This window comes from Grammomys surdaster, unplaced genomic scaffold (genome assembly GCF_004785775.1).
Source record: "Grammomys surdaster isolate TR1022 unplaced genomic scaffold, NIH_TR_1.0 100, whole genome shotgun sequence".
NCBI classification, from domain to species: Eukaryota; Metazoa; Chordata; class Mammalia; order Rodentia; family Muridae; genus Grammomys; species Grammomys surdaster.
In genome coordinates this window covers 12,093,787-12,118,620 of record NW_021604579.1, presented here as the reverse complement: position 1 = coordinate 12,118,620, position 24,834 = coordinate 12,093,787, and the positions used below count along the sequence as shown (strand labels likewise).

Genomic DNA, 24,834 nt, shown 5'->3' with positions numbered 1-24,834 from the left:
CAAAATCACAGGGAGGAGCTGGGCATGGTGGTACACACCTGTGATCCCAGCACTTTAAAGGCTGCTGTAGCAGGAAAATGACAAATTAGAGGCCAGCCTGGGATACACAGAGATACGGTGGTGGTCTGAATGAGAATGGCCCCGTAAGCTCATATATTTGAATGTCTGTCCTGTGTTGTCATATTCTGCCCCCCACCCACACACAGTTGGTGGAGCTATTTGGGTAAGACTAGGAGGTGTGGCCTTATTGGAGGAGGAAGTCTATCATCGGAGGTGGACTTTGAGGTTTGAAAAGACTCCCTGCCATTCCCAGTTAGCGCTCTCTTCTCGCTGCCTTCTGCTCGCATATAGGATGGAAGTGCTCAGCTAATTCTCCAGTGCTGTGCCTTCCTGACTGCTGCGATGCTTTGCATCATGATGGTCATGGACTCCCTCTCTGAAGCTGCAAACAAAGCCCTCGGTTAAAAGATGTCTTGGTTGGGGCTGGAGAGACTGCTCTTCGAGAGGTCTTGAGTTCAATTCCCAGCAACCACACAATGGCTCACAACCATTTGTAATAGGATCGATCTTATGCCCCCACTTCTGGTGTGTCTGAAGAGAGCATACAGTGTGTTCACAGGCATTAAATAAATGTTTTTTTTTTTAAAAAAAAAAAAAAAAAAAAGATGCCTTGGTCATCTTGGTGGTTTTGATACTGCAACAGAAAAACAAGACAAACACTGTCTCAAAAAACAATAAAATCAGCCGGGCGGTGGTGGCGCACGCCTTTAATCCCAGCACTTGGGAGGCAGAGGCAGGCGAATTTCTGAGTTCGAGGCCAGCCTGGTCTACAGAGTGAGTTCCAGGACAGCCAGGACTACACAGAGAAACCCTGTCTCGAAAAAAAAACCAAAAAAAAAAAAAAAAAAACAATAAAATCATGGGAAATAAATAAGTACTGGCCAGAATATGGAGACAACCCCCTAGTGTCTGTTCCCTGGTCAGGATATGGAGATGACCCATTAGTGTCCGGGCAGTAGTGTAGAAGGTTTGAACACCTATGAAAGGTGTTTCCTCAGAAAAGAAAGTTGAATAGAAGGTCTGGAGACACTGATCAGCAGTGAGGAGTGTGATGGTCTTGCAGAAGGCCAGAGCTCTGTTCCCAGCACCCACTTCAGAGGACTCACAATTGCCTGTAACTCCAGCTCCAGAGAATCCGACCCCCTCTCCTGACCTCCATGAGCAGCCACATATGCACAAACCTACATGCGTACATAAAGTACTTTTAAAATTAAACAGAAACTCCTCATGTCTGAGCACTCTGACTCCCAAGGTAGTCCCAATTTTTTTTTGTACTTTTTAAAGAAATCAAAACAGATTCTCAAAATACACAGGTATACAAGCTTCAAGTTCAGTTAGAGACCCTGTCTCAACAAATATGGTAGAGAACAATATGAGGAAGATACACAGCACTGACCTCTGGCCCCAGCCACCTGCACATAGACACATAGGAACCCATGTACACACACACACTCATGCATACAGCTGAGGGAGCGGAAGGCAGAGCATACTAGCATGACACCTGGCACGTGGTGGGAGTCTAAGGGACAGGGCCAGCATGACACTTGGCACTTGGTGGGAGCCTGAGGGATCATCCGACTCTATGGCCTCACTTTCTCATGCTTCTAATGGCCCTTGGCCAAAATGTCTTCAAGACTTTCCAACCTGATAAGCTCCCTGCAGGAAGACCTGCTTTAAAGGTCTCCAAGGCACGTCCACCTCCCCTCTGCACTGTTCTCCACAATGACAAGATTATTTAACTGTGGTAATGTTAAAGAAAAAAAGACACATAGGGCAGGAATCCTCTTTTGACTCTCGGTACCTGTGTGGTCTTAGAAGCAAGTCTGGCTTGTTGTGAAGCAAATTCAAGAGTTTGTTCAGTAGGTCCCCCATTTCGTCAATGCCACAAAGCAGGAAGAATGCAGATCATCAGCCCCTGCTCCCTCACCCCATTCTAGAATTCAGCAGACCATCATCTGCCTCCCTCCACCCCAAGGATAAAAATTACCTCATCTGCAATCTGATGCCTGCCATCAGCCAGTCACCAGAACTGCCCGGGCCCACCAAGGAGCTGGCAGTGGACCAGATGTAGAGATATTGTCTAAATGCAATCCCACACTCATATATCACCCGACCCATGGACAAATACTGGAAGAGCTTTCATGGACAAACTGTACTGGAGCTCAGAGAGGTTCAACATGGGGTCCAGGGAGCTCAGCTCTATGTCAGAGAGCCAGGACCGGAGGCCATGACTCCTACTTGGCTACCTACAGCCTTTGTCCTAGAATCTTGATGCTGAGAAGGGCTTAGAAATTAATTACACCTATTGGGAAATATCAGTGGTAAAACAGAAGCACAGCAGGTCTCTGTCCCAGGTCTTAAATGAGTGTGCAAAGCCAGATGTGTAACTAACCTTGCAGACCGATGTCCTTCACTCTTTCACCAACCCCCAAAGCTAAAACTACAGCAAGTAACCTGTCTGAAGACTCTCTGCTGTAGCCTACCGACCTGTAGCCTCCGGGGACACATATGGCAACACACGAATTTCGACATATCTGCCCCCATCTCCATCCAAGGTGTTTTGAGGATTAACACAGATCTCTGAAACCATGGGCACCGGGCTCATGGTGAGGTGCCATGGTGGGAAACACTATATGGGAGAGGCTGGAGAGCAGGGAGTAGCTGGCTAGATAGCACAGAACCCAGCAGCTCATCTCCCGCTTTGGGAAACAGGAAGGAAGAGAAGGGAGGGTCTGGAGTCTGTGGATGGCATTTGAGTCTAGTCCAGCCCAAGTATCTCTGAGGGGCCTGGGCACCTCGCTTCCCTTCTGTCCACTTAGATATTCTGTTGCTCCACAGCCACCTGGCAACACAGTAAGTCAGTTTCCTTGTTTGTAAAACAAGATTCTGAAGGCCTGAAGTGTAAATGAGGGGACACAGCCAAAGGATGTTGCCAAACACAGTGGCTCTGACCTCCGTCTGAGCAAGGGCAGGCCACCAGATCGGGTCACCCTCCGAGTTAAGTGCGTCTAAGCCGGCTGCCATCCCAGAGTCAGGGATGAGAGACAGACTAGACAAGAAGTAACATGGGAAACACTGCCACACCCAGGGGTGCAGGGGTCACGTGACAAGGACTCAGCTTTCCCCTGGACAGCATGCCCACACCAACGTCTCTATATTGCTTGGACATCCCACCCACATGGACCTGAACTTGACAGCCTGTATGATGTGAGCAAGTAGTTCACCTTCTCCAAGCTCACCTTCCTTAGTTCATGACTCTGAAAGGGGTAATGGGCAGGTAAGATGGAGAATGATTGCCTTCCTTCGAAGGCATTTGGTTTTCTGAGATGGGATGTCATTCTGACCCCAGGCTGACCTCAAACTTACCATATAGCCCAGGCTGGCCTTAAACTAGCAAGTGCTTCCCACGTGCTGGTACTGCAGACTTCCACCTACCATGCCTAGCTGCATTTACATTTTTAGTCTTCACACAGTCCTAATAGCTGGGTGCCCCATTCCCATTTTACAGATGGGGAAGCAGAGGCTCAAGAAGAGAGAGTAGCTTATACCTAGATCACCCAGCTGATAAGGACAGAATTGAGACTTGGGTGCACATCGGTCAAGCTCAGAATCTAAGGCTGCTTGAGCAAATGTTTTGCTGTACTGCCTCCCCTCTCTGGGCGTTTGGTCCCACCACAGGCAGCCAGGCCAGCACCTTCCTCTCTATTCGGGTTTCCTGAGAATCCTCCTCATGTTCCTTCATCTCCTCTTGCAGGGATCGTGATGGTATCACGACCTGGATCAAAACTTTCTGAAACACTGTTTGCTGGCCCACCAAGGAGGAAAGTGCTGGAAACAACTTTGTCCAACTAGACAGACTGATCAGGAACAGTATGGTGATCACCACACCCTCCAGCAGCAGCTGTCTAGCATGAGCTTGCTTGGCCCAAAACAGAGGGTCCACTCCCTTCTGTAAACCTTTCTCCTATCCGGTCCTTTCATCTCCCACCCTCTGCCTCTATGGCTCACTGCAGGCCGCCTGCATTAGACTGTTTGCCACCGCCCTCCCGCCCACCCCCAATCACCAGAAGACCTAGAGAGTGACTAGAATGTTTTAATCACAGGCAGTCTAACCCTAATGTGAACTTACCCCTCATGTGCCCCAAGAGACATTCTGGCCACACCCAGCTCTAACCCCCCACCTCCCACCCCCCACCCCGACATGCAGTGATCCCTCCATGCAAAGCCCTGACGATGAGGTCAGCCTGCCATTCAGGGGGCTGTGAAGGAAAGACCTGGCTTCTCCTCATCAGAACCCTTCACACCCTCCCCATCACATGGCTAAGAATGCAGTCTGTCCCTGCCTCTGGGTTACCATGGCAACAGGAAGCTAGGCAGTGGGCCCAGGCCCTGCCATCCTGCAAGCCACCTCATTTACCCTGGAGCTGGGCACAGCAGCCACAGATAGCACAATTCCTTCTGGAGAGGAAACAAGAACAAGCAGGAAGGGGCAGAAAAAAAGAGAAAGCAGTTACAGAGAAAGGGGGAAACAAAACAATCGGAGAGAAAAGACACAGGGAGGAGGGAAGGAGAAGAGAAAAGAGATGTCAGAGGGAGAAAGAAACAGGTTGGGAGGGAACAAAACAAGTTGAAAAGCGCATGCACTGAGAGAGAGAGAGAGAGAGAAGGGGAGAGAGAGGGAGAGACAGGAGGGACAGGAAAGGGGCCCCTCCTGATTCCCCACTCCACAGCACACATTCCTGGGCCTGAGCTGCTCACAGCTTTTGAGACTCTGGGCAGCTAAGACTTCCTGTCCCAGGAAGCTGGCAGCCTGGCTGGGCCCCCTCCAGCTGTTCTCTAGGCCCTACAGCCTCCACCCTGCTAAGGGATGGTGCCCAGACCCTCCCCCAGCAAGCAGGGCCCCTTCTCCCACTCCTCAGGGAGCCTCAAACCCTCCTGCTGCTCTGTCCCCTCCACCCCCACCCACCCAGCCTCCTCTAGTTCAATCCAACTTAGCTCTCCTCTGTGTTTAAAAAGCCAGTCCAAAGCAGCACTGCAGAACAGTAGAAGCGAGGGTCGTGATTCACCAACTGAACACATCTGTCACTTGGCACAGGGAGTGGGACAAGCCCTGGAAGAGATCTAAGTGGCCTCTCTGCAGGTAGGAGATGTTCAGCAGGCCCAGGCAACCCATGGCAGAGACTGGAACAGACACTGTGGCCCAGATAGTTCTGCAGGGGCTCACTCTTTATACCCCAGGTTCTTCTCCCAGCCTCTAGCTCAGAAGAGTTGATACACTATAAAACAGCACTGACTTGTCCTGGCCTCAAGGCACCTGTTAGCTAGCTTTCTGTCAAAGCTCCACCCCACAGTTACCTGGCAGTAGCCAGGTAGGCCTGACCCACTATAAAAGGGGCTGCTTGCCCCCTCCTCGCTCTCTTGTTCTCTTGCTCTTCCTTTCTTGCTCCCGGCTCTGTCCCCTCGCCCCTTCCCCCTTCCCTATCCCCTTCCCCTGCTTTCTCCACGTGCTCATGGCTGGCCTCTACTTCTCTACTCTCCCTCTCTCTGCCTTTCTCTGTCTATACTACCCTCTCAACTTCCCTCCCCATGCCCTGAATAAACTCTATTCTATAGTATGAATAGTATCGAATGTGGCTGGTCCCTCAGGGAGAAGAGATCCCTTGGCATGGGCCCACTGAGACACCCCCTCCCCCATACCTCACCACACCTCCATAGAACATATCCCCCTACATACTGCCTACACTGTGGGAGTGACCTGAGCCAAGAAAAAAGCTTGCTGGAAAAATAAAAAAAACAAGAAAGCTAGAAAGAGAAGAAAGACAAATAAAGATTTGGGGATGATTCGCACGAGGTCTGCAGCCAAGCCCCGCGGACTCTGGATGTGGTCCTGCCGCTAGTTTGCTGGAGAACCCTGAGCCATAACTTAAGCTACTCTGACCCTCATTCTTCACATCTATAAAATGGGAACTCAAGTATCCCAGAAAGGAGTCCAAGTGCTTAGACCGGGACCTAACCCATAGGAAGTGCTCCAAACTGCTGTGCTTTGTGTTGTCCAAAAGCTAAAGCACTGCAGAAAGACAGGAGATCGGCCATGGGTCCCAGGGGTACAAGATATCTATGGAGAATAGCCAGGTGGACTGTGCAGAACATGCTTTGAAGGCAGCTGGGGCCTGTGACAAAAACATTCACATATCTTTCCATTACTGCCAAGTGAACATAAAGCTGTCTTCTATATCAGGGCTTCATTGCAACTGAGACTCATGGCTGGACAGGACAGAGTCTGCCGTCTTCTGCAGGCACTCTGCGCTTGATGACTGCCAGAATGCCATGCTACTCAGTTCTAGGAAGGTTCCAGACCCTCAGAAGGAAACGGACTCTTGGAATCAAAGTCTGTGATTACTAGAAAGCAGCTGAGAGTCGGTGGGAATAAGGTGGGCATCAGGAGGAGCCCCTGGGCCACGAATAAACTATCTTCAATATTTTGCATTTGTACAAGGCCAAAAAAACATCATCAAGGCCCAGTGAGAACCTGGAGATTGATCCTGGAGGGGTGTCCTGTGGAGCGCCTGGAGATAGAGCCTGGGCGGGGTTTCCTGTGGAACTCCTGGAGATTGAACCTGTACCAGTTCCGTGGAGGCCCATGCTCCTGTTCCACTCAGTACTGCATCAAATGGCGGGATGAGGATGGGCCTGGTCATCAGCAGTGGGCTGAAAGGCTGGGCAAAAGGCGAAGCAAGGGAACCTGCATCCAGCACTTCCGTCACCATCCCCTTGTTTTAGATTGGTTATGTGCTTGGTTAGTTCTAGCTTAATAGCTGTTTATGTGAAAACAGCCTCATGATTTCATCCGTCCACTAACTCAACTGTGGCAGCTCCTACTGTAACCAAAGCATAGCGCTGTGGTGGCTGAGGCTTGCCGCCCCAGTAGGGTGGGAGAGGGGAGGAGAGGAAGGCATGACTCAGTGCGGAGGAGGCAGCTCCAGGCTGGGGTTTTGCTTGAGGCCCAACCCTGTGAGCAAGAAACCAGAAGGAATGTGACAGACCCTCAGAAAGGACAGACAACGGGAGGAAGATCAAGGAGGGCACAATCTATGCGTGGCCTGGGCTGGGTCTCCAGCTGCAGGTCTAAGGACTGGTTAGAAACCAGGCCTGGAGGTAAGGCGGATAGGCAGAATGAACAACTGTACAGGTCACTGTTGTTTATCTCTGTTAAAATTCCCATTCATCTCTTCAGGGCGCGGGACCAGAACACTGAAGAGAATAGGTCTCATCTCTCACGATAAGCAAAAAGAGGACAAGGCCATTTAAAGAAAAAAAGAAAACACAGAGCAGCGAGGGGTGTGGCCCAGTGGGTGGCATGCTTACCTAATATTTAAAAAGCCCTGGGTTTGATCCCTACCACTGCACAAAACAGTTGTAGTATTATCCCAATATTTGAAAGATGGATGCAGGAGGATCAGAAGTTCAAGGTCCATCCCAGCTACAAAACAAGTTTAAGGCCAGGCTAGGCTACATGAGAACCTGTCTCAAAAAGAAAAGAAAAAGAAAGGAGAGGGGATATGATGGAGGGAGAAGGTAATTTTCCAATTTGGAACAGGAATGTGTGGGAGGGTTCCTGCAGAGAACTGGCTAATGTATGAATGAATGAGGAGGCACAATTAGGAAAGACGTGGGGAGCAGGGGGGACAGTTCTAAAGAGAGAGAATGCAAAGCCCCAAGAGGATCGGTGTGACCATCAGAGGGCAGTCGGTGAGAAGTCAGGAGGGTAGCCTGGTCCACGTGGCCCAAGGCTGGGCAGATCCCCAGAGTGCAGATTTGACTCAAGTGCTGGAGTCCGTAAGTGGAGGGAGACAGAACCTGCCTTTCAGATCTCTCCATGTTGGACATGTGTGTGTGGCCTCTAGGATGAGGAGAGGCAAAGGAAGTCCTCAGTGCTCCTATGCGGCTAGCTGAGAGAAATGGTGCTTGGGCAGGGTCTGTCCAAAGTGTTGGCCAAGGGCAGATTTCAGAGGTGCAGCTAGCGGCAATACTGCAGGCTGAGACGCACATGCTCAGAGTGAGGGATGAGGTGGAGCTTGCCATGAGGAAGAAGTGTTAGCATGGAGTTAGGGGAGCCCAGGAAAAAAAATGAGTAAGGATAAGAACCAAGAACTTTCCAGATATTATTAAACATTCCCTGAATGTATCACAGTTCTGATGTGCTCCCCCTCTCTTGAAAAGGGGGCTACACACCTGCAAAACAAACCAGCAAAAACCAATCACCAGCACATGGGGGCATCTGAAAGGCACAGGACTCTACACCTATAGTAGGTTAAAGGGAGCCTTGTGGCTCCTCTCAAGACTCAAGAGGAGGTGGAGTCTAATCCTCTCCTCCCTCTCCTCCCCTGAGTCTGAGTCACCTTCAGTGACATTTCAACCAATGCCTCCAACACCAGGTCACGGAAAGGTTTTGCAGCATCTCCTAGGCCTCCTGAAACTGTTACTCTGGGGGACCTAGCTGTCAGGAAAGAAATCTAACTCTCCTGAGACTGTCACAAGAAAGAATCCGCACGGGGATGCTCTGAATGACATTCCCAGCTAAGTCCAACCTTGCAGCCATACGCACCACAACGCCAGTGAAGCCATACCAGACCCTAGGTGAGCTCACACACGAGCTGAACACCATCCATAACCTCCACCTGGGCCCCGCTTGCCCAGCCTTGCCCAAACATCCAACCCACAAATCACAATGCATCACAAACTGGTGGGTTCGCTAAGCCACCAAGTTTCAGGGTGGTTTGCATTCCAATCGTAACAACAATGGCAGACAAGTTCTCAGGAGAGGGTGTAGACAGGGACACATATATTCCCACATAAGCAGTAGACACAAAGACATCTGAAAAAGACCCAGGGAGCCATCAGCCTGGTGCAGGGGGAGCCCCAGACAGGCTCCCAGACATGCTAAGCAACATAAAGGCAGATGGGAAAGGAGAGGACTGAGAGGAGGAGTCCAGTCTGAATGATTTAGAAAAAAAAACAAGAGGTGGCCAAGTGGAAAGTGGTACCACACAAGAAGTCACTGGTAGGTGAGCTGGGACCAGAATGGCTTTGCGTGGAGGCTGGGAAATACTGGAGTTTGTTCGTCTGCTGAGGAGTATAGCAGGTGGAGGGTCCTCCAGAGCCGGAGAACTGCCCACAGGATGGGTACCTAGCATCTAAGTACTCAGGCACAAGCTCAAAGAGCCTCTTGAGAAATCTGCTGTCTGGCATGAGTCTACTGTGTGCTTCTTCATCCTCATCTCCACTCAGTAACACGTAACGGTGACCCAAACCAAACATATGAGGGGAAGGAAGCGTGAACAGGAGAGAGAGAACTCGAACACACCATGACTGGCCAGTAGAGGGCAAAGGGAAGGTCACCCAACGCAGGTCTTGCAAAAGGAACACTGAGGATCAGGTCACTGGCACATGACACTGCAGAGACTCTCCACAGTTGCTTTTTGGGTCCTAGCCAGAGTTGGTATGACCAGTGGGTCTCTCCTGGGCTTGAAAACTCTTTCCAGATTAAGACATCCAAACTGCCACGTCATGACCTCACACTCCCCATCCAAAGGGCCTTTGCAGCCGGCTCAAAATCCATTGTCAACTGAGACACACCTTCTCAGCCCTGCCTGCCCAGAAGCCTTACTTTTATCTTCAAAGCAGGAGGAGGGCTGGACTAGGCTGACTCAGAGGGCCTCAGGGGCCTGGGTTAGCGGCTGAGCGGGGGCTGGGAAGCAACCTGGCCTTTCCCCACCACACCTGCTCCCTTTAAAGATGGTTCCTCCCCTTGGGCCACAGTCATTAAACCTTCAGCTCACCACTTGCTCTCCTTTGAACAAAAAATTATTACATTGTATTTATTTGTAAGTCAGAGGACAACTTATTAAGAGTCAGTTCTCAATTTTCTCTCTTCCACATGGACCTCAGGGATCAAACTCAGGTCACAGAGCTTGGCAGCAAGCGCCTTTACCCACCGAGCCATCTTACCAGCCCCACCACTTGCCCTTTTAAAATGAGTCTGCTCCATCATGGAACCATCGATGACATGAAGCTGCTCAGGTACAGGGACCATTAGAACCCTACATTCCCAGTGACCGTAAGGACACCAAGTCTGGGAGAGAGCTAGCAAAGAACCAGGCAGAGGGGTGGGCAGATAGCCCAGTGGATAAGAGCACTTGCTGCTCAATCATCAGTTTAACTCAGTGTTCACATTAAAAGTCAGCTATGGCCATATGGGCCTGTAAGGCCACTGATGTGATGATGGGGGAGGGGGAAGTGGGAGGTCAGCTTTCTGGCTGCTGGCCTAGCAACAGGTTCAATGAGAGACCTTGTCTCAAAGGAATAAGAAGAGTGATAGAGCAGGACACTTGATGTCCTCCTCTGGCCTCCACCAGTGTGCACTGCTTTCACATGTGCACAACACACATGCATACACTCACAGTCACACACATACATAAATACATACATACATTCACATACATATGTACATGCACACACATTCACACATACACATGCATACACACATACATACATTCACATACACACGTACATACACACATATATACATACATACACACATACACACATACACACACAATCATGTACATAGGTGTACACACACTCATACATACACACACATACATACATACATACACACAGACACATGCACACACACTCTCTCTCACACACATACTCCTCGTAGGGCTCTATTCTGGGGCAGAACAAGATGCTAGTCTGGTCTCTTCAGGCCTCATAAAGGATCTGAAGGAAGTGAGGAGCCACCTGGCTTTGGGAAACCAGGGCTGCCTTAGGGAGGCCACGGGGAGCTCCCCCTTCAGTCCTCTGACCCAGGCCAGACCACACCCTAGGGTGGATCACAGCCTGTTCTCTAGTCACAGATAGGACAAGGCCAAGGAGTGAAGAGAAGGGCCCATAGGTCCCAGTGCGCGTGTGGAACAAAGGTCTAGTCTGGGCCCCTGAGGCTGGCTCCCTAGGCCTCTAGGTGAGGTAGATATAGAACTTTCTAACTGTGAAGGAAATGTCCACAAGAAGAGGCAAGAAATACCCTAAGGAGGCCAACAGTGATGCCCTCCTATAACCCAGTTCTTGGGAGTTGGAGGCACAATGATCAGGAGTTCAAGGACAGCCTCAGCCACATAGTTCAAGGCCAAGGGGGGGTCTCAAAAACCAAGCAGGGGTGAGGAGTGGAGGGTGGCTAAGAGCAGACCAGGATGCAACAGCTCTACCATGTGGCAGCCCTTACAGACATTCTGCTGGAGTTCCGTACACACATTATAAACCCTGTCAGGGACAGGTTTCCATCCAGCATCGGACAAATGCTAAAGCTTGTCCATAGGACTTCCCTAAGACACAAAGGCAGAGCTGAGGTCCTGCTTTTCTCCCTCCCAAAGCCAGCTCTACCTACTGGGGCTGCCTCAGTAGCATTAACTGATGGACCTATGACCCACTGAGGGTGGCTAAAGCTACTGAGGAAAGGAACCTATAGCATACAGAAGGGGCCCAGAAAGCCAGTCCTCAGGGGGTCACACACCACTTCCTTGTAAGATGGGCTCTTTCCTGCCTCCCCATACAAGTGCCTCTGCTGAGCCCCACCTCCTCCCCTAGAGAAGCTTACAGGTTAAACTAAATGTCACCTACTCCAAGAGGCCTACCTGGACCCCTCTTGAGTGATGAGGGCTACCTCAGCCTTCCTCAGTCACAGTCTAGTCACAATGTGCTGTCTTTATAAGTTAATGCCCACTTGAGTTGTCCCATCAGCTTAGGGGCACTGGAGGACAGGTCTAGTCTGGCTCATTCCAATGTCCCCAAAGGACTCTGGTCCTTTTCATCATTGTCATGACTCTAATGTCATCTTCTACCTGAAGGGAAGCTACTCCTGGAATGGCAGGGACACACACAGGCCTGTGGCCAGGGGACTGGCAGGGGACCCAGCTGGCTGTGCCATCTGTCCTGCAGTCACAGGACAGAGGAGGCCTAAGGCAAAGATGTGAGGCCATCGGCTCAGCCAGGTCAGCCCAGGACATGGTGAGAAGCCACAGTACCCAGGGCCCTGCCCAACGGGAGCTGGGGTCAAGCAAGACTTTTATTTTACTTGTTTTTATTTTATGTGCATATATATCTGGAGCTGTGCCTGGTGCCCATGGAGCCAGCAGAGGGTGCTAGATACCCTGGAACTGGAGTTACAGATGGTTTTTAGCCACCATGTGGGTTGCTGGGAATACAACTGTGTCCTCTGGAAGAGCACGTGCTTTTAACTACTGAACCTTCTCCACAGTCCCTGGACAAGATTGTTTAATTCTCTAACTAGTTCAAAGTGATGTAAAGCCAGGGCCTTGACTCTTTCATCTGTAAAGCCAGTTGAACACCACAGCCTTGCAAAGCAGTTAGGGATTTAAATACACCTGACATTTAGCAGAGTCTCAGCAGATGCCATCATTTTACCATCTCACCTGACCAACAAGCCCTGCCACTGAACCACAGAAGAAACCCACAGACATATGAGAAGTGGGAAATGATTATTTACCAAGGCCAGAGACATGCAAGTTCTGTGGCCCACCAGAGTTCTAACAAGGACTACAGATGTGGAATCCAGCTCACTGCAGCCTATACAGGCAGTGAGTTAGTGCCTTTGAGGCTGGTCTCTGGACCCTTCCACTCTCCAGCAAAACAGTGGGTAGCTCTCCCAAGGCTCTAAGAGGACAACATGGCTGCACTACAGCTCTAGGCTCAGATGAGTGGTCATACTGTAGCTCAGACTCCAGCATGCGTGTTGTGGGGTCAGCTCAGACGGTTAGGATCTCCCGGCCTACACTCGGTGTACAAGGGATGACAGCAAGCCCACTCACTGGGGCTGCCTCCATAGTCAAACTGAAGCTGAAGAAGGGGCCCCAGGCTAGCAACTGTCCAAGCCCAGGCACCTCCTACAGTACACTTCATGAATTCCTGGCTGGTCCTAACACAACTTCCTGCTGTGAGGTGTAGGGAAGACAGGAAGGCAGAGGGGACCACTGGGGGCTGGTCAATCAATGCAGAAGACCAGGTACTAAGCCAAGGAATCACCAGGGATGCTGGAACACTCCTGTAATCCTACACTGGGAAGACAGAGGCAGGCAGATCTCTATTAGTTCAAGGCCAAACCTGGTATATAAAAGGAGTTCCAGGTCAGCCACAGCTACATGGTAAGACCTTGTTTCAAAGATTGAAGTAATTAAAAAATAAACTAAGCCAGATCAGAGGGATCAGAGAACCCTCAGAAAGCTCACAGACAATAATAACCACAGTGCTCCAGACTCCGACCCAGACTCAAGGCCACTGAGTGAGTGGCTTCAGCCTCAGCCAGCTGGCAGCTTCTCCTCCCAGGCTCAGGCCGCTCCACACTACTCAGACTCCACTCAACAGCTCAGATACCTGGCACTCCTCTGCCTTAAATCCTAAAGAGAACAGTTCCCTCTGCCTGGATGAGCCTCCCTGAGACCCATCCCCTCAGCCTCCAGGCCCCTGCTCAGATGCCACCTACTCAGGACCCCACCCCCATCCTCTTAGTTCCTGCTCTCCTGAGAGCCTTAGTTTAAAGTCCTTCAATGCCACCTGACAATTGGGTGGCCTCTGGAAGATGACTTAACCTCTCTGTTTTCATTTCATCCTTTTTTTGTGTGGTGTGGTGTGGTGTGGTGTGGTGTGGTGTGGTGTGGTGTGGTGTGGTGTGGTGTGGTGTGGTGTAGTTTGGTTTGGTTCTTTGAGACAGGGTTTCTTTGTGTAGCTCTGGCTGTCCTGAAACTTGCTCTGTAGAGCAGGCTGGCCTCGAGAACTCATAGTCCACCTGCCTCTGCCTCCTGAGTGCTGGGATTAAAGGCATGCGCCACTGCCACCCAGCCCCATTTCATTTTTAACATAGGGCACAGGAGTATTCTCTGCTTTAGAGTTCTAAGGACTGAGTTCGTGCATCCTCAGACTCAGGTAGCACTTATTATTACTGATATTCAGAGTGTTTGTGGTAGCTTCCATTGTCATGGTTTGTCTGCCTTTACAGTCTATCAGCTCAACAGTGGGGATCTAGGCTGTCACAAGTCACAGCATACTCCGGTACCTGCAATACACATGTATGCCAACCTCTAGTATGCACCCATGTAGGGAACAAAAGAACTGGGCATAGCATTCTAAGGGCGTTTGTTGACTCTGGGGCCCAGAGGGATGGGGAGACAAAGGGGACGTGATGACTGAGCTGGGTTTCCAAGGATAGATACAAATCATCAAACAGACTGAGAACGCTGCGGGGGTCTGCCCATGGCTAAGGCTGGGGTTCATATGCAGCTCCCGAGCAAGCTGCTAATGGTTAAGCCTCAGTTCTCCTCCAGAGACAGCCTTCTAGGACCAACACAAGCCCTTCCAGCCCCTGGGGTCACGCATCCATTCAGCCATTTTGAGCTCTTGCTGAGGGACAGGCAATAGCATTTTCTGTCTACAGGCTTTCCCTCCCACAGCCAAAGCACCCCTGCCACACAGTGAGGACCATCAGAGTGGTTCACCAACTCCTCACATTCAGACTCAAGGTTGGGATACTTTCTAGGATCACCCAGATACAGGGACTCAGGGACAAACACCTGGCCTAAAGTCACACAATGAGCAGTAGGGTGAATATGGATTTTTTTTTCTGTGTATGTGCGCATGTTTGCATGTGTTTTATATGTGTGTGGTACATGCAGACATGGAACATGCAGGTGTGTATGCCCATGCACATGCCTGAGGTCCTCTCTACCTCATCAATTTGAGACAGGATCTCTTATTGAACTGGAAGCTGACCATTTTTCTCTAGGCTGAAATCTTAGCCAGTTCTTAGGATCTGCCTCTCTCTACCCTTCAATGCTGGGATTACAGGCTCACACAGCTTTGCCAAGCTTTTTGAATAGGTGCTTAGAATTTTAACTTCTGTCCTCTTGTTTGTATGAATCTCTACCCATTGAGCCAACTTCCCAGACCTGGAAATGAGATTCTAACCCAAGCCTGGCATGATAGCACACACTTGTACTTCTAAACCTTGGGAAGCTTCGGCAGGAGGATCAAGAGAAGGAGGCCATCCTGAGCTACATAGTGAAACTATCTCAAAACAACAAAGAGGAAGAGGGAACGGAAGTAGGAGGAGGGAGAGAGGCAAGATTTTAATCCAAAGGCTACTTCCCAAACCTCAATGTATTCTAGGTTAGACCACTATTGAGGCTTGGGAGGATGAAGTACAGAGAGGTTCCTCTAGCTGTCCTGAGATTCAAAGTAAGTGGTGGGTCACATGAAGGTTTGCTGCAGCACCCAGGCCTACGAGCAGAGCAAATACACACTGCTGGCTCTGGTCTCCATCAGCTTGACATTAGCACCACCTGAGCAAGGAGTCTCAGGCGAAGGGGGCCAAATAGCTCATCAACAGCTGTGTATGCAAACAGTCCCCAAGCACCACTGGTAGCTGATCTGGACCAGGCTAGAACTGATGATTAGAAGTTCAAAGTCATCTTTGGCAACATCTTCATCAAATTTGAGGCCGGCCTGGGTTACATGAGACCCTGTCTCAAATAAAAATAGTTCAGTCCCCAGAAAAGAAAATGATCCCAAACTCTCCTTTTTTTCCATAGGAGCAAATGAAATTAAGAAGATGCCACAGAAAGTCAAAACGTGTCAAGCAGGCCCAAGTTCAAAGGTGGTGATCAGTATCACTCCTAACTAATGTGAAGCCCCTGAGGCCCTGTGGCCCAGTTTCCACACCCAACACCCAGCTCCATCACCAGAGGCTGGACGCTAGCTGAGTCTGATTCAGGACTCGGGGTGGGATGCTGCTCACCAGCCTTTTTTTTTTTTTTGCCTGGCTAAGCCTGGAATCCAAGAAACTCTGGAACCAGAACCACCAAGTTCAAATCCCAGCTCTGCCACTTCCTGCTGTGACCTAAACAGGCTGCTGACCCCTCTGAGCCTAAGTTATTTCTCATCCGGGATAAGTGTGGGGAGAGAGGGGCAGGGTGGAGAGAGTAGTGGCTACTTCCCTTACTGCTATAACCAAGCACAAGGAAGAAAGGGCTCGTTTTGTTTGTTTGTTTGTTTGTTTGTTTGTTTGCTTGTCACAGTTTGAGGAAACACAGTCTACAAGGGAAGGAAATGATGCGGTCAGGTGGTCACACTGTGGTCAGGTGGTCACACTGTGTCCACAGACAGGGAGCATAGAGAGGCAATGCTGGTACCAATATACTTTCTCTTTTTTCCCTTTTTATGGAGTCCGACCCATAGGAATCTGCCATCCACATTCAGGGAGTGGGTCTTCCCTCCTCACTTAAACCTCTATGGAAAGAAACAGTCTCACAGTCATACCCAGATTCTGAACCCAGTCAAGCTGATCAGCCATCACAGGGATGATACAATGGACCTGCCTCACTGAACTGAGTGTGTTAACATGTGCTCGCTCTGAGCATGCTGCCAGGCAAAGTGAGAGAGCATGGAGATACTCAACCCTGGCTCAGGGGGTGAGCATGGAGACCCAGTAGCTCAGATTCCATCCCGGATATGGAGGAGAAACTGCATGTTCACATTCATCCCCTAGATATCCCCTGGCCTCTGAGCAGGGCTAGGTACACCAAACACAGTTTATAGAGTTCACTGAGGTAGGAGAGATAGAGATACAACCCCATCTTCCATCCCAGTGAGAGCGAGGCTCACAAAGACTGCATGGTGCCATGAGAAATCTAGGAAGGCTTTCCAGAGGAGGTAGCATCCCAGATGAATCTGAGAGCTGAGGAGGAAACTGCCAAAGAGAAGGCGCTGACAGAGGTGCAGGGAGGCTGAGGTCACTGGTGGAAGGTATAGAATACACAGCAGCTAGAGAGAGTCAAGGTAGAACACTAAGACAGAAGAACCCAATCCCTACAGTGGTGCTATGAACACAGAGCAAGGATGGTGGGGCCTGGAGAGAGAGCTAGGCAAGCATGCCACTGAGATGGGGACCTGCCAGGTAAGCCTGAGCAGGTGGGCAAGCACCACAGCTAACTTTTCAGAGGTAACCTCTAGTGGGAGAGCAGATGGAAGGAACTGGGTGAGATCCTCAGAGGACAAAGAGCCCGGGGCTGGGCAAGGATGCAGCTGGGCTGAAAGGGCAGGTGAGATGTGGTTTTGCCCCAGGCTCTTTTTTTAAAGCCCTTTTCTGCGCTGCCCTCAGTTGGCAGACACTCTCGCCCAGCACTGGCGGTACAGCCTGTCCTAAGCCCTTCTCCAGGCACCAGGCCAAAGGCCCCCAATGAGCCACTGTGCACTTGGGTGTTTCTGGGACCTCAGCACCTATCTCAACTCCAAAGTCCCAGTTAGGAGGTTCCAGGAAAAAATATTCACGAAGGTCACAGCACAGGACATTCTCCACATGGCCTCTCCCTCACATGGCTGTGTTGTTACTCTCCTGGTCTCGCCTTGTACACACCCACACGTTGTAAATTCTGTCAGGGCCATACATAGCCTTGGAGTCCTGAGCTGGGGAACTGATGAGGCACAGAGCCCAGACGGCAGTGGGATTGTACACAGGACCCAGGGACAGATAGACACACACACACGCACACAGCAGCAGTAGCAGCAGCACCAGCACCAGCACCAGCACCAGCAGCACCAGCACCAGCACCAGCAGCAGGATGCACAGGGCACACACAGCAGCAGCAGCAGGATTGTGCTGAACACACATATACACACTCAACCAAACAATTCCAGAACTTGCTACAGAAGATTCCATTCCACCCAACCACAAACTGCCAGCCCAAGGGAGCCTACTGTCCCTGGGGCTCTCTGGAGAGACTACTAGTTATCACTTAAGAAGTCTGTGGGTTCTGCGATTTCTCCTTCTAAAGAGGACTACAATAGAGACAGTAGAGAGTTAAGACTAAAGATGCAGATCCTGACTTTAGAGGAAAGCATCTACTTTCCGGGCCCCACACCGGGAGACTCATTTGCCTCCCAGTCCACCCTAACCCACAGTCCATACCCTTCGTAAGTGGTTGCCCACATTCTGGATCATTGCTGCTCCGTTTGCTGGGTTGCCAGGCTGTGGGGGGTCTGTAGGCTCCCAAAGGGCCGCTGGTCACCTGAGCCCCAGGCGGCCAGCAACTCCAAAAGCAGCCGGCTTCTCCTGGCTCCTCCTCCTCCTCCCAAGCTCACCGCCCTCCGGAGCCAGCTGTTAATATCTCCGCCCCATGTCCTGGCCTCTCCTCAGTCCGCCCTCTGTGCCTCCCACCAACCCCGGCGCCCAACCCCAGCATAGAAGGCTCCCTAGCACCTGCCAGCTGGGCCACAGCCACGTGGGGCCTGGTGCCCACCTGCTGGCACCACTAAACTGTCTTCATGTCTCTAGAACCAGGCAAATTCCAGGCCCCATTCTAGCCCCCTACCCCCGTCCTTGCCTAACAGAATAAAGATCCCAAGAGCTCCATCTCTCTTGCCAGGCAGTCCATGTGTCCACAAGAGGGCAGGCTGGAGTGTAGGAGGATGCCAGGGAGCTGCCAAGGCCTCCTAGAGAGACACCAGACCCACCTGCCAGGGTTTCACCTTCCAGAGTGCTACCCACTGGCTCCTGAGTCCAGGTTGTCCACATCCAGCAACTGCTAAACTGGGTCTGTACACCGAGCCCTGACAGCTACTTCCTTATAAGCAAGTAATTCTTGTAAATGAGGCACCTGTCAAAGTATACCCAGTATGCCACATGCTATTCAGCACCCACGGCCATCAATGAGTGAAAGTCCTCCAGGATTTTCCCTTTCCTCTGCCACTTCTGCAAGAGGTTTGAGGCAGAGGACTCGACACACACTGGACAGGATTAAAAAGGCCAAAGGGAACAGGTGACCAGATGGCTGAGGACAAGTCCTAGAGCAGCAGACCCCTGCTGTGATTCAGGTTGATCCCCTAGGTACCTCACAGAGATGATCCTTGGGGCTGGGGAGGGATGCATCCAAGGCACCAGAGCAGTATGCAGCAGATGGGAACGGGTCAGCAGAAACTTCCCCTGCCTCCTGCCTCAGCTTCGTTCACTACAGTTACTAACATGTCCTCTACTGAAGGCCCTGAGTTCACTACCACACCTGTGACCCTGGGTGAGTCCTCTCCTCTCTCAAAGCCTTGGCTCTAGGAGTCAAGGACCTGCACGTCCTTCCTTGTGAGTTCTTGTCAACGATCTAAACTTCTGTATCTGCAAATGAGAAACTGAAGTTATACCTGAAAGACAGCAAGATGAACACCAGTTGTGCCAACTCATGCCTGTAATCCCAACACTCAGGAACCTAAGGCAGGAGGCCGGCCATGAGTTCAAGGCTAGGCTAGGCTACATGAAGTTTCAGACCAGCCTGATCTATAATACAATATTAGACACTGTCATAAAAAAAAAAAGAGGGGTGGAGACCGGAGAAATGGCTGTGTGGTTAAGTGTTCTTGCTACTCTTCCAGGAGAGCCCAATTGGGTTCTAGTATCCATGTCTGATGGCTCAAAACCATCTGTAACTGACGCTCTAGGAAACCCAACGTCTCTGAGCTCCACGGCATCTGCATCCATATACGTACCCAGATGCAGACACACATACCTCCACCTAACTACGAACAGAAAAGTAAACATTTTCTGAATGGGGGTAGAGGCTGGGGAGATAGCCCAGTTAGTAAAGTGCTTGTTGTCACAAGCATGAAGACCTGAGTTTGACTCTTAGCACCCATGTAAAAAAAGTTGAGTGAACTGGCGGGTACCTGTAGTCCCAGAACTAGGGGGGCAGAGATATACCATGTCCCTTGGTGAGCAGCCTAACATAATGCGTGAGCTCCAGGTTCCCTGGGAGACTTTGTCTAAATAATAATAATAATAACAATAATAATAATAATAATAATAACAATAACAACAAAGCAAGGCATGAGATGGTTCAGCATGCACAGGCGCTTGCTGCCTGTGGCGGTTTGAATGAAAACGGTCCCCATGGGCTCATACCTGACTGCTTGGACATCAAGGAGTGGCACTATTTGAGAAGGAATAGGAGGTGTGGCCTTGTTGGAGGAAGTGTGTCACTGGGGATGAGCTTGGAGGTTTGAAATGCCCAAGCCAGGTCCAGTGTGTCTCTCTCTTCCTGCTGCCTGCAGATCTGAATGGAGAACTCTCAGCTTCTCCAGAACCACCGTGTCTGCTTGGAGCCATCATGCTCCCCACCATGATAATAATGGACTAAACCTCTGAAACTATAAGCCAGCCCACAGCGAAATTGTCTCTTTTATAAGAGTTGCCTTGGCCATGGTGTCTCTTCACCACAATAGAACAGTGACCAAGATCCTGCCCAACAGTGCAAGCCTCAATTCCATCCCCAGAACCACATAAAGATGGAAGGGGAGAACTGGAGGCGCAAGGTTGTCCTCTGACCACCACAAGTGTGTAGCACATAGGCTCCTTGCCATACACACATCACACTTCCACGAACAGTTGATAATAATAAATTAAATAAATAACATTTTTAAAGATGAAGAAGCAATTGAGGAACAAAACTCTGGCAGACACACACACACACACACACACACATACACACTCAGCACTGAGGACTAAAGCAATCCAGGTGGCTTCTAAAGGAGGTGGTACTAAAGCCAGCCAGGATGGGATTAGGCAGGCTGGGAGGGGTGAGATGGAAGGCCTGGCAGGACAGGACAAGTGCACTCCTGGGCTATGAGGAGCGTCACCCTACAGGAAAGCCAGGACCTATCACAGAGGGCCTCACAGACCAGGCAACAGGGTTTAGGCTTGAGGTTCCTCTGTGCACGGTGAACATACCCGACGTGGTGAAGCAAGGAAGACAGAACAGGTGTCAGACTTCCGTGGACAGCGCATTTCACTGAGCCTCCACCTAATGTAACAGACACTGCTACTGAACTCACAGCCTCCTACCCAGTCTCCCCTCTCTCCAGACGACCACCATACCTCAGGCTCGCCAGCCTCAACCCAGCCATCTAAGACATGGACAAACTGAAACCCTGAGGTGGAAAGGACATTCTGTGTGGAAGTCATCTAGACACAGCAGTCCTTACCATAAGCCCAGAGCCACATTCACCTGATCCTGCCACACAGCACACAGTGGGAGAGCTTCACTTAGACATCAGAGAGGACTTCCAGCGAGGCTGATCCCAGGAGCACACAACAGAGAAGGAGATCTTTCTGCAGAGGCTCCTGCTACTCACAGAGCTACGTCCTGTCTGAACTGGCTCCTGTGAGCCCTCAGCAGCTCTGCCTGTCTGTTACTATAGAGATGTTACCACCTGCATCCAGCTCCCCATCCAGATCACCTGAGTCCCAAAGGCATCTCCCCCATCCTTGCCTCGGACCCCAGTACCCAGGTGATATGCAGATGTCTGTCCTAGGTCCCAGAAGGATCCAAACTTCAGCCTGCATCAGGGTGACCCAAAGGGCCTCTTAACACCTACAGTGCTGAGTCCCACCCAGATTTTTTCTTTCCAGCCAGTGTTCTTAACTGCTGAGTCATCTTTCTAGCCCCCACACTCTAAGGTTTTTGTTTCAGTAAAACAGAGATGTTAAGCCCAAGAACTTGCCTGTCTAACAAAATCCCTAGAGATTCTGCCGGGGCTATCGAGATGGTCCAATAGCACATTAGAGTGGGAATATGGTGATGAGGTTCAGAGACTTGACAGTCTGCCACCACAACAACAGCAGCAGCTGGAATGCCACCACCTACAGGAAGCCCTCCTTGGCCTCTCCTGGGTGATATGCACACGAGCATGCACCTGTGCACACACTTTACAGCCCCGTAGCTCTCTGTGTGCTGAAACTTGAACCCAGGACATAGTGTATGGAAGACTGTGTCCCCTGCTTTTTCTCTTTAGTTGATTTATGTTGGTACCCCACCCCACCCGCCCCACCCCCTTTTCTTTTTACCTCAAGTAAGCTGGCTGTGGAAATGGAACAGACTCGTCAGAACACCCTGCCTCTCACAATGAGCGTCTTGAACGTAGTAGATGTTCAGTGAGCATCTAGAAAGGGAGGAATGGAGGAATCTTACACGCAAACAGGCAAGGGACATTGTGAGTGGAAGTACATGCCTGAGTAAACGCCTAAATGAACGCACGCAGGAATACTGTCATCCTCTAAGGTCCCTGGCCTCTGGGGCCCTGGAGTGTGGCCTGACAGATTAAAGGAAGCTCTGAGATAAAGATGGGGGTGGGGCATCAATGAAGGGAGGGGCCAAGAAAAAGAGTAGTGACACCAGCAGAAGAGGAAACGGAGGTGACAGTAGTCAGAGCCGGGTCCTTACTCCAAACCCCACTCTTTGTGGACAAAAAGGCCTGTAAAAGATGGCACAGCGAAGAACACTGACTGACCCGGGGACAGACGGCGGTGATGGAGGTAGAAGGTGGAAGCCCACCGAGGAAGCAAGGTTTAGCCAACCCTAAAAATACCGGATGGGTTCTGATACACGGATTCTAGTCTCTGCCAGCTCAGGCTGAGTGGACCTCCCACATGGCCGCTGCTGAGGGTCTGGGCCCGCCCAGCTTCCTTGAGCTTTTGCTCAGGAGTTGGTCCCACCTCACACTATGCCAAGTGAGTCATCACAAGGGTGCACCTGGGGAGTCTGAGCCTTCAGGTCCCTGGTGGCCAGTTTGGGCCCTCCCCCATCCTCACGGAGGCCCGCACCTAAGCACCCCTCGGCTGAGTAGAAGCCAGTCCCCAGCAGAGACCGACCTGTCCTAGGAAAGTGCAGGGAGGCGACCCACGGAGCCTGAACGCCAGGGACACGTGTGCCCTTCCAGAAGGGGAGGAGCGGCGCGCGCGTGCCGGGGTCTTACCCAAGTGCTGGGACAATCCTGACCCCACGGCTGGCGGGGCCGAGCCCGGGACGTCCGGGGTGCAGCGGCTGCGGGGAAGCTGGAGCTTGGCGGAAGCTCCGGTTGTAGACGAGAAGGCGAGAAGGCGGGAGCGGCCAGACGAGTTCCTGGGCCAATCTTTGCCCTCCCTCCCCTGCCTGGAACGGGTGGGGCAGCCCGGGGCCGCGGGGTCAGTAGATCCCAGAGGTCCAGGCCCGGTGGGAGACCTTGAAGGACAGGTTTCCAGCCACTGGCAGTAGACACTTCAGTCCCAGACCTTCAATCCCTGGCCACAGGGCAGAGGTCGAAAAGTGGGCACTTGGTCACCACTGGGAACAAATGTGACCGCTACTATTTTTGTTTTATTTTTTTATTTTTCCAAGGCAGGGTTTCTTTGTGTAGCCCTAGCTGTTTTAGAACTAGTTCTGTAAATCTCTGTAGGCCTCGAACTCACAGACATCCACCTGCCTCTGCCTCCCTAGTGCTGGGATTAAAGGCGTCTGCCCCCACAGCCTAGCTTTGACAACTACTTCTAAAGCAGTGCCTACTAGCCTTAGGATTATCTGCTGTTCAACTACAACTTTACCTGGCTGTGTGTTAACATGAGGTGCTAAACAGGACTCCCAGTACACCCTTAGGATTATTGGGGTGAGTGGGGCAGGAGGAGGACAGAAAAATAGATGGTTCAGACCTGAGCAAAGGCTATATCATCCACTGAGCTCCTTTCTCAGTGAGAGCCCTGTTACCACAAAGGGCTAAGATGTAGTAGTCCCTCAGCACATCCTTCCTTCCCCACCCCCATCAGTGCGGTATTTGTCTTACTCTATACACAGTATGAATTACATGCCACTGAACACAGCTGTAGGGCTGGAGGGCCACCTAAAAGATGCCCACCAGTTCCATGTTTGGGACACTGGCACATCTGTCAAACCCAGAAGGGACCAGATAAAACACAACGGTGGGGGAGGGGGAGTTTGGCAGTCCAGTACATTCTACAGGGTGTGGAGCCAGGAGGGGTTTGTCCCTCCAGACAGAGACCCAAAGAAGCCCTTGGGAACTTGTCCTGCCCAGACCACTCAGGAGACAAAAGGACAGCTGTTTGTGAACAGAGAACCACCCTACTGAGACTACTCACACTGGGTCCCAGAAGGCCCTCCAGTGGGGACATCTGGTGACAACAAAGGTCTTCCCCTGGTCCACAAGTATCCACCCATGGGTTTTGGCAGCAGCCAGCCACAGACCAGCTCTGGCTCAGCTGGCAGCATTAAGGCCCAGCCACGGCTCAACAGATACCAGAGTGTCAGAGACAGCAAATGATACCGAGGGCACATTCCAAGTGCACATGAGACACATCACCAGGAGCCCTATGGGACTGTCAGATCTTGCAGGGAAGGGGACTTCTCATTTAGGGAGAATGCCACTAGGCTGCTGTAAACCATGGTTTACTTCTATTTTAACGTGACACCAGAACCAAGTGGAGAATCCTATAGATATTTGGATTACCTTTTTTTTCTTTCTTTTTGTGAAGCTGCCAATGAATCCATAGCCTACTCAAGTACTCTGTCATCCCAGCCCTCAGCCCTACCTTGTTATTGCTCCTTTTAAGACAGTCTTATGTAGCCCAGGATGGTTGTGAATTCTTGATCCTCCTGCCTCCATCGGCAAGTGCTGGGATTAAAGACGCGCCATTTGCTGGGGTGGTGAAGATTTAGCCCAGAGAGCTCTGTGTTTCCCAAGCAAGCACTCTACCAATGAATGACATAGCCCTCAAATTGTCTTTTTTTTAAAATGGCCATATTGGTTACACTGTTTTGATTGGTGGGGGTATATGTTCATGCGTGACATGAGTGGGTACATACAAGGTGATGGATGTTCCAACCTGTGGAGGTCCAAAGA

The 24,834-nt window shown here is 50.9% G+C and overlaps 1 protein-coding gene across 1 annotated transcript in view; it reads right to left on the bottom strand.

The window, feature by feature from the left end:
• The window catches only part of Acot11 (acyl-CoA thioesterase 11), a 60,424-nt gene extending 42,239 nt beyond the window's left edge, over window positions 1–18,185 (bottom strand). The window contains exon 1 of the mRNA XM_028785738.1: window positions 18,095–18,185. Coding sequence (XP_028641571.1) covers window positions 18,095–18,127 — 33 coding nt within the window. The 5' untranslated portion in view covers window positions 18,128–18,185. The remainder of the gene's footprint in view (window positions 1–18,094) is intronic.
• Window positions 18,186–24,834: the final 6,649 nt, after the last annotated feature.